The following is a 9,517-nucleotide window of genomic DNA, read 5'->3' on the forward strand; positions in this document are numbered from 1 at the left end:
ATATGATAATCAATCACCTTAATTTACTTACCTTCCACTTCTATTTTAATTTACTTACCAAACTTCTAATAAAAAATATAAGGTAGTTCACGATCAGAATTTGATGAACATTTATTTACAAAATTGCATTATTATTGACAGGTAAATCACAAACTAACATACTAGAATATTTATATCCCGTTGCAACGCACGGCCAATGTTCTAGTTGTTGTTTATAAACTATTATTGTAAGTTGTTTTTTATGACTATGTAGTGCTCAAGTCGACGAGTTGCAAATTTGGGTAATTTTACCTGCGGGTACCCATTTACCCTGATGGGTGATGTGTATGGGAAAACATTGTACCCATCGACGGGTATGGATAGGTTTGAGGCAACGGTAAGGATATGCGGTGGCTCCACCCATATCCAAATCCGACGGGTGCCATACCACCCATTAACAGTCGCGCAAGGGGCGGTCGATGGGCGTATCCACATCATTCTTGATTTTACTGTCTGGTATAGAAACTTGTTTTTTAGGTAAGAAACCTCCCCAGATAACAGATAACGCCTCGCTGCGATCGAGCCGCACACGCACGCGCCGCCGCCGTCATCTCCCTTCACAGGCACGTCTCTGTCTTCACTCGATTTCCTTGATCCCCTTTTCGCACGTTGCCTCCTCCCATTCCTTCCCCCCTTACTCGCACGCAGGTGGCCGCAGGAGAGGCGTGGCAGAGGAGGCTCGTTCAGGGGGTGGTGGTGGTGGGAGTGGGGAGTAAGAAAGAGCACGGAGGCGGCGGCGGCAGCGGCGGCGGCTAGGAAGAGCGTGTGCGTGACCGACGCAGGAGGCTTCATCGCCTCGTGGCTCATCAAGCTCCTCCTCTCCAAGGGCCTCTAAATGGTCCGCGACACCGTGCGAGATCCCGGTAAGGACCCTCCTCACTTCGATCCGTCCATCCCAGCCCCCGAAGATCCAACCTCAGCTCATGCTCGCACTGCTCCCGCCCCACGATGATGTCTGCGTCGAACTGAAAGCCCACGGAGGACGGGGACGAGGTCGGGGTGGAGATGTGGATCGTTTTCTTTAGATCCCCAACTAAAGAGTTTGAAGTTGTTTCTGCAGAGAACCTAGGTAAACAGTTGATTCTGGTTGATTTCTTTTGAGTTCAATGTCAGGATCTCTGGTGGATGCACAAAAATGTTGCTCTCCCAGCTCAGCATGCATTTTTAGTTTGCATTTTGTATATCAATCTCAAAAGGATTTGCACTATGAACAAATTGTTTTCCTGTCTGAAACATGCACAAAATCGGAATAGAGGAAGGAAAATCAGTGGTTAGACTATGTGGGTTGTGTCTATTGGGGAATGGAGGGCGCAAATAAACTAATGCACATACTTATGTAAGTAGATGGATATTAATGGGAGACCAACAACCTAAAAAGGGAGGGAAAAACCATTATACTAAATCTATATCTATTGTACTTGTTTTTCACGTACTTTTGATCAGATTGTTACATTAGATATGCCTTGCATCTTGAATGTCATCTCGCTTCCATAATTGATAAAAGACAGTGCAGATAATGCCCTTGTTATTACCTTTTCACTTTTACTTGATACTTTCTTAAGTATAATTGCAACCCAGTTCTTCAAACATAAAGTCTAAATTAGGTGTCACGTTATAGTTATCTTTATATACTCCAATTGCCGATCTGTTTATTGCATTGCCTTCAAAAGACTCACTAGGGATCGTGCGCTTTGTTTGATTTTCACTGCAGATGTCAATGAATGTGCGCAGAGTCCAGGCTCCTGCCATGGCTCTGCAACTTGCCACAACACAGTTGGAGGGTTCCATTGTTCATGCCCTTTTGTCACCAGTTTTGCTAAGGAAACAAACTCATGCGCCAATCGGTTTATAAGTCAGGTAAACCATGAGAAGTTAGCACCTTGCTTTATTATTCTTACAATCAACAATGCCTGCTTTAGATTCTGAAAAATGATCTTTGTTGTTTAGTCTGGTAAATATTTTGCGTTTTGGCGAGAGCAGCAGAGTTGTTTTTCTCTCCATTAGCTGGCACTAATGCCTAAGAGGCATGTCACTGTTATGCTCTGTCACGGCCAAAATTTGGTTTGTGCTTAAACATTGTCTGAGGCCACATTGTTGGTCCTATGGTTTTAGAAATGAAAAGTTGCAAGTGCAACTATCACCGGCAATCCACCAACAATAAAAAATTAGTTACGTACAAAAAGGAAAAATAATTATACATCTAACTATTATGTATGGATATACTTTTTCAGGAGTTGAGCAGGGCACAATCTGTGGCACGACCGCATTCTCCTACTCATTTGTCTCAAAGCAAAAGAAGCTCGCTGCCTTTGCCTGGAGAGAGCAGAAGTTTCTTTTATCTAATCCAAGATGATCTATTCATGATTAAAACAGCGAGGAAATCAGAAGTCGAGGTAATTTTCTTATTGATGCCACTGTGATGAGCTCTACTCTCTACTGTCGGCATAAAGTAGGACAACATTTTATTTGGAGGTTATATCACTTGTGAAATAATTTGTAGTGTTGTTTGGATTGCATCCTGTAAATGCCATTAAATATTCTTTCCCATCATGTTGGCCTATTTGAACTAATATTCTTGAGTCTCATCAACTCTGAATATGGTGTATGGTGTACTCACATCCCTGCCATTTGGGAACTAAATGAAATAGTTATTAGTCTTGGACTCTTGGTAGTGCTTAGGGCCTGAAATCAGATAAATTATATGGACCGAAGCGAACACAATGTATTTTAATGCAATTGTTCCTTTTACAGGCCAGTAAACAAAATCAAGATTAGAACGCAACGAATGGATCGGTTTATGGTTACAAGTGACAAAATTACCTACTATAATTCTTGCAATCACGGTGTTGCTACTCATTGTCATAGGACGCAGTAGAATCAAACACTCCTTCTGGTTTCCTCATTTAGTTTAGAAAGTACTCCCTCTGTAAACTTGTACACCTAAAACGTCTTATAAAAGTTTGCAGAGGGAGTAGTATTTATCTAAAGTTTATTTTTCCATTGAAATGTGCAATTTTACACATTCCAGTGCAAGGGCTGGATGTCCTTATAAAGCTTTTTAATGGGTTGAGGTAAGTGCGGGATGGATGAAATTGCTCAGTACCATCTAATCTGGCAATCTGGATTATGATCGGTTCAACTATTTTGTGGTTCCACTTCTACTAATTGAAGCCGGCGAGTTGGTGTATGCTTGAAGTGAGTCTGGTTCTTGCTTCAATTCCCCCTGTTTCACCTCCAGATCTACTCATCGGGAGATGGATTCCTTGCATTGAGAGGCTGGTAGGGGTGCTCGTTTAGCACATGATTTTTTTTTCTTACTTTTGATTCTTATAAGCCTTTTGGACTTAGGTGATCATTGGTACACGATGCAGGTGTGACGCTGTTGTTGATAATCATCCATACCTATGCTGGACGTGGACGAAGTACACACATGTACACGCAGCTTTTTTTTGATCCGTTGCATATCAAAGTATGAGTAGATATATCACAGTCCTCTGTAAATACCTACAGTTCTTTGCTTTGTGTGAAATTGACCTTTGGTAATTTGTGTTCACTTTTTACTTGTATGTGTGCGAATTTATAACCTGGATATTTTTCCTACTAGGCTTCATTCAGACGATGGACTGTCTTGCTCTACTTCGAAATCGAAACAGGTGAGTCGTGTCCTTTTTAGGATTGAACCAACTGAAGTGAAACCAGGATATAGTTTCTGCAGCACTTATGAGCAAATTGTACAGGGGAAAGACAGGCGGCTGCTGCAGAACAAGGGAAGGAGTAGCAGCTATCTGCTGTTTCAGTTGTTTATGTGCGCTGAAGATTGTTCGCACCCGTACCCTGAAGAAAGAAGGCAAAATAATCCATAACTATTTCTTGATAATAAAGTACATAAGACATAGATATATAGCTCATTGGCTCCATCACGTTAGTTTGCTAAATAAGTTATATGGATCCTTGCAGACACAAGATAGATTCTAGATATACCTGGGATATGTTCATCCGGGTTCAGTTAATAAGTGCATTAGTCAACATTGTGGTGCAATGACAGAATCTGTTGTCCACAACTTCACCTGCCATATCCTTAAGGGTCTTGATTTCCTATAGAGCCAAAAAAGTATGCATAGGTAATGTTTCTTTTTCGTTGTTCGTTTTTTATCTGATAATGATTTTCCGTTCACTGCTTCCTTACTTTCTGAACCTAACCTTTTTGTTTTGTTTTTTGCGTTATCTCTTATTTTTTTTCTTATACAAATTCTCAGATTGCTTTGTTCTATTTAGACCATACAAATGGTTAAGAACTCATTATCTCTTATTTTTCTCTTATACAAATTGTCTGATTTCTTTGTCCTATTTAGACCATTCAAATGGTTAAGAACTCATTAAGTACTTTCCTTTTGTATGATGTAGATGCCAATAATTCGCTCTTCAGTTTTGTAGCGAAAATAGTACCCGAAGTTTATAGATCTTTATTCCTTCTTGTCGATGAGACGAGGACTGATTTCTACACATATATTTACTGCAGATCTGGAAATAGGTTTAAAGGAAAGATTTAGAAGGTGAAGGAGCTGATAAAGAGCATGCTAAATTCTCACTGTCTTAATCATTTTTGGTGTACAATGCAATTCATGTATAGGTTTGGTGCTTTGTGCTGACAAGAATTCTCTGATTGGCATCATTTGCAGTAACTGTGGTGATCCAGGACGCTTTCAAGATTACAAGTTCAGTAGTGGCAACTTGAACTTATGTAAGAATAAACAGGATGATTTTTCATTCTGAAGAGTTTCCTTACTGTTGACTTTAAGCCTTCATAGTTACATCGTGGGATTATGAATAAGATGGTGCTAATTATATTTTGAGTGAATTTCTGTGTGTATTATTCAGACTAGCCCTTGAACTAAATAAAGAGAAGTCAAAGATAGCATGCAGTTGCAGGAGTTGGAATTTTGTTTCTGCTGCTCCTGTCTGTCTTTGAGAAGCACCGATGCACCACCAATATAATAAGTTGTTAAACGATTCAAGAGGACTATGAACCATGGATAAATGCAACAGCAAGGTTAGTATGCATAGGCATGCAGAGGAGGCGCGCCCCTGCCCCTAGTACAACACAATAAGAGTGGCACAAAGGGCGAACGCTGGCAAGAGCCACGTCCTCGTTTTTACTGTGTCGAGGTAAAAAAAATAAAGCCATTGGAAGTGGAAAAGCACATCGATCCCCACATCCCACCTCCCTTTCCTCCCCAAGCACACAACCTTTCCTCTGGTCGCTGTCACTCGCCTTTCTCTCCAGCGCGCGCTCTCTCTCTCTCATCCTCTCTCCACCTCTCGGTCGCCAGCCGATTCCGGCCGTTACCGGCTGTCTCCGGCCCCGCCTAACACTCCCTCGTGTTCTCCTCCACCGCTAATGTAGTAGCGCACTATGCTTTCTTGGACGCCGGCGCGGCCCCTCGGCGGCAGTGATCTTCCCACCGCCGGGCTCCACAGCCTGCTCACCCTGCCCTACCCCAGGCTCCACTATAAGAAATATGTCAACTAGTGACCTTCTGTTAGTGACCCTGGAAGAAATGGTCATAGATCTATGACCATTTCAGACCAATTGGTCAAAAGCTGTTCAGGGGGCTCCAAACCCTAAACCATTGTGACCATTTTGGCCAGAAAGGTCGTAATTTCCTTACATGAAATGGTCATAAAGCAAACATCGCTAGTCCGCTGCCTTATTTCTAGTTGTTAACGACCAATATAGATGGTCATAGCCTTGTAAATTATGGTGGGTTGCTATGACTAGGCGCCACCTCATCAGTTTTGCCTATGTGTCATGTCCATGTGGCAGTTTTTGCCTTAGGTTGTGAAACAACCTATATTTCTGTCATTCCCAAAATTCCCAAAAAGCTCATAAATTCTTTGGGTCATATCTTCGTCAAATATGTAAAAACCTTCCTTGCCTAGTTCAAAAATAATTCAAAAATATTCATTTTCCTATTCTGTTCAGAACAACAGTTTGTGAAGGAAGTACCACCTTGGCATGTCCAAATAGTATCCATTTTCTACAGTGCTTTCCTATGCCCAAATAACCATCCTCCACCAAATGCCAGCTCAATCCATTCATTATTTTCAGCCAAGCTTCAACATTCGTAGTTATGTCCAGTGTGGTAGTTTGCAAAGCAAGTACCACCTAGGCTCCTCCTTTTGAGCTGAAAATTTGTGAAGACGGTCTTCGTAGTAACTGATCATCCTCAGCCAAAACTCACGCCCATTAGCCATGTACATTTCCGTACCGCTAATCAAACACTTGGCTGCTAATTCATGTTCGAGCATCGATCGGTCTTCGCGTGAGAATATTATGTTGTAATTTTCTTCCTAGCACCTACCTGGGGAGTACCCAACCCACTAGACATGCCTAGGCCGCCCAGAACACATGGCAACACCAGGGTCACGCGGTGACCACGCGGCGGGCATGCGAGTTTACGCGCTCTAGAGTTGGGGCCCTCGGCCACCGCCCAAACCTCGACGTATCGCCACCAAACCATGTATTTATGATTAAATAGGTACTTATGTACCTAGAAATGATTCTTGGAAAAAAATAAATAGCAAACTATGAGACAGCTGCAGTTCAAATTTGACCCGCTTCCAGCTGAATCGGCGGGAATTTGTCTTTTTCACGAGAGGTGGATCAAAACTTTTTACACCCAACCATTTTGTCAATTGTGCATTAAATATGGACTAGTATTTTAGAAAAATGATTTGGTCTAATTTTGCAACAATTATTTGGGAGGTCCTTAACAAAAAAACCTCCTTTCGGGCACTCGGAAAATGGAAAATGAATTTTCCTTGCAAAGAAAATAAAAACTCTCTTAGGAAACATTGTTTAGAATTCCAATATGCACCCTTGTGCACAACATGAGATCATTTGAACAAACTATGCCATGAATGTGGCCATAAGATTGATCATTTGGCTTGAAAGCCAAGAATCTTCACGCATAATAGCTCATTTCTGAGAACACTTTTTTAAAATAATTGTCGTATTACAAGTTTATTATTTTTCCTGGAAACTTGGTCACATATAATGACACAATGCGAAGGTTTTCCAATTTTTTGATTTTTTTTGAATTTTTTATGCCCGTTTCAAAATGCGGTCAAAACGGCGGGCTTGACCGTTCCTAGCTAGTGGTTGAATCTTCAAAAAATTTCGACGTTTCTCTGATTAAATAGATACTTATGTACCTAGAAATGATTTTTGGAAAAAATAAAGAGCAAACTATGAGACAGTTGTAGTTCAAATTTGACCCGCTCCCTACTGAATCGGCAGGAATTTGTCTTTTCACGGGAGGTGGATCGAAACTTTTGACACCCAACCATTTGGTCAACCGTGCATTAAATTTGTCCTAATATTTTAGAAAATTGATTTTGTCTAATTTTGCAACAAATAGATGGTAGGTCCTTCACAAAAGAACTCATTTCGGGCACTCGGAAAATGGAAAATTGATTTTTCGTGCAAAGGAAATAAAAACTCCCTTTGTCAATATTGTTTGCAAATCCAAGATGTAAACTTGTGCAAAATATGATATCATTTGAACAAATATTTGATAGGACTTTCACAAAAAAACTCATTTTAAGCACTGAAAAATGGAATGAAATTTTTATCTTGAATCGATCACGGCCAATTTATATGGTCATAAGGTCATCAAATGGTTTGCTACGTTCTGATTGGTCCATGAGCATATCACGCGGATCATGCATCAACCGCCGTAGGATGCTTCCGGATCCAACGGCAGCCCTCACCCCCTCAGCCAACCGCAACCCAACTACCCAAACCCTAACCCACACCCGCACTCCTCCCCCCTCGGCTCCTCGCCGCCGCCACCTCCTCCCCCTTCCAGATCGAGACAGAGCGAGAGCTCGCATCCTCCCTTACAGATCGCTACCGCCACCTCCCTCCGGTGGAGCTCGCCGCCGTCCATGGCCTCCTCCATGCCCTCCTTTTCTCACCCCTCCCCTTCCCTCACCAGGAGGGAGAGAAGAACCCGAGGGAGGGAGATCCAACGTGATCTAGCCTCGACCTCCACTGCCTCAGCCTCGCGCCTCGCCGGAGCAGCTCTACCGTCGGCCGAAGTTGCGCAGGTCGCCATGTTCCCCCGCTCTTCTTCCTCCCTCTGTTTATCTCTTCCTTTTTTCTCTCAAGTCTCAACCCCCTCTGTACTTCTCTTTGCAAGGAGGCCGCCATGGACTTCCTCATCGAGCCGTCGCCGGAGTTCCAAGTCCGCGCCGCTCGAAACCGTCTTCAACCTCCATCGGCCCTTGTTCCTCCATGCCCCGCCAAGCGCGCACCAAGCCGTCGCCGCGTCGAGCTCCACCGCCCAAGTCCGCCGTCCCGCCGCCCGCCGGACCTCCCTGGCTGTCTTCCTCCACTGCATCCCGTCGCTCCTCGAACGCACCAAGTCCCCCTGCATCAAGCACCGCCCTCGCCCAGACGCATCGAGCGTTGGTGCTCTTTTGCCTCATCGGGTGGATGACACCCAGCGCACTCACGCGCGTGGGGTCAAGGGCGTTGACCGCGCCCCTGCCTGGGAAGATCACCAGCGCCTCTCGGCTCGATCCCCTGCTCTACCGCTCGCATGGTACGCTCCCTCGCTCCCTCCGTCCCCTCTCCTCGAGTTGATGAGATCTGAGAGAAGCCGACGAGTGGCCATTTGGTGCGGCACGGGACAGAGGCCATGTGCTCTGCTCAAGGACTTGTTTTAATCCTGATATATCTGATGAAATAGTACTTCTCTACTTCACTGTTCAATCAGGCAATGCAGAATCCCAGTTCCAAAATGTTTTTCAAACTATATTTGCTAGAAAAACGATCTTATATTATTTACATGGGTCAATCTCGACCATCATGATTCCTAAGCTAATAAGGTTGGTTGTGTGCTCTCCTTGCAGCAGCCTGAGCTCCGGCGAGGTTGATCTGGACGGCTCGGCAGCGTCACCGGCGGTGAAGACCCCCCTCCCTTTGCGGCTATGGACGAACTGGTTTGCGTGTTGCCTCCTGCCTTTTGTGCTCGCGTTGCGGTGGTTAGGTTAATAAAAATTGAACTAGTTAACTACTGTAAGCGATTCTGCAATTGTTTGTGGATCTGGTAGCAAGCTGTATGAACCATAGTTTAGCTGCTTTAGATAACTACTACTTAGGTTAATAACAATTAGTAGGACTTCATCACAGTTCTTCTGTAGTTCCCTTTAGCTGCTTTAGATAACCATAGGTCTTATGTAGTTGTAGCTGGACTGTTAATTTGGTACTCCATCACATCGGTGTGGGTTTTGGCAGTACGAGTGTACTGCCACAATGTCACCAGCTGGTGCAATTGCAACCAGTAGAAATGAGAATATAGTATTGGCAATTTGGCATAATATACACCTGAGTCGGATAAGACTTAGGACAATGTCCTTTGAGGTTGCAGAAGATTAGTTGCTAGTTGCTACCATGTGTGTAGGATAAGAT

At 43.5% G+C, this 9,517-nt stretch overlaps 1 protein-coding gene across 11 annotated transcripts; it reads left to right on the plus strand.

Annotated features, from left to right (window-relative positions):
* Positions 1–573: 573 nt before the first annotated feature.
* Positions 574–4,967, plus strand: LOC125550277. Of its 11 annotated transcripts, none has more exons than XR_007301561.1 (8): positions 578–1,108; positions 1,751–1,896; positions 2,271–3,318; positions 3,411–3,508; positions 3,644–3,692; positions 3,777–4,160; positions 4,559–4,592; positions 4,719–4,967. XR_007301561.1 is itself a non-coding variant. In XM_048713240.1 (6 exons), exons 1-5 carry the CDS (start codon positions 1,045–1,047, stop codon positions 3,414–3,416), a joined length of 486 nt encoding a protein of 161 aa, XP_048569197.1. In that variant the 5' UTR covers positions 591–1,044; the 3' UTR covers positions 3,417–3,471; positions 3,644–4,967. The 11 variants fall into 11 exon arrangements, 2 of the variants coding, with proteins under 2 accessions (XP_048569197.1, XP_048569195.1); XR_007301567.1 differs by having other exon boundaries at positions 590–1,108; positions 2,271–2,432; positions 3,068–3,110; positions 3,211–3,318; positions 3,777–4,967; XR_007301566.1 differs by having other exon boundaries at positions 575–1,108; positions 2,271–3,110; positions 3,211–3,318; positions 3,777–4,967.
* The last annotated feature ends 4,550 nt before the right edge of the window (positions 4,968–9,517 follow it).

The sequence above is a fragment of the Triticum urartu genome, chromosome 4 (genome assembly GCF_003073215.2).
Source record: "Triticum urartu cultivar G1812 chromosome 4, Tu2.1, whole genome shotgun sequence".
Taxonomy (NCBI): domain Eukaryota; kingdom Viridiplantae; phylum Streptophyta; class Magnoliopsida; order Poales; family Poaceae; genus Triticum; species Triticum urartu.

Excerpts from the sequence above, each read along its gene's own strand:
- LOC125550277 (XM_048713240.1), top strand. The coding sequence starts at position 1,045 with ATGTGGATCGTTTTCTTTAGATCCCCAACTAAAGAGTTTGAAGTTGTT. Across the intron at positions 1,897-2,270 it reads CCAATCGGTTTATAAGTCAG|GAGTTGAGCAGGGCACAATC; the intron begins GTAAACCATGAG and ends ATACTTTTTCAG. Across the intron at positions 2,433-3,210 it reads CGAGGAAATCAGAAGTCGAG|CCGGCGAGTTGGTGTATGCT; the intron begins GTAATTTTCTTA and ends TACTAATTGAAG.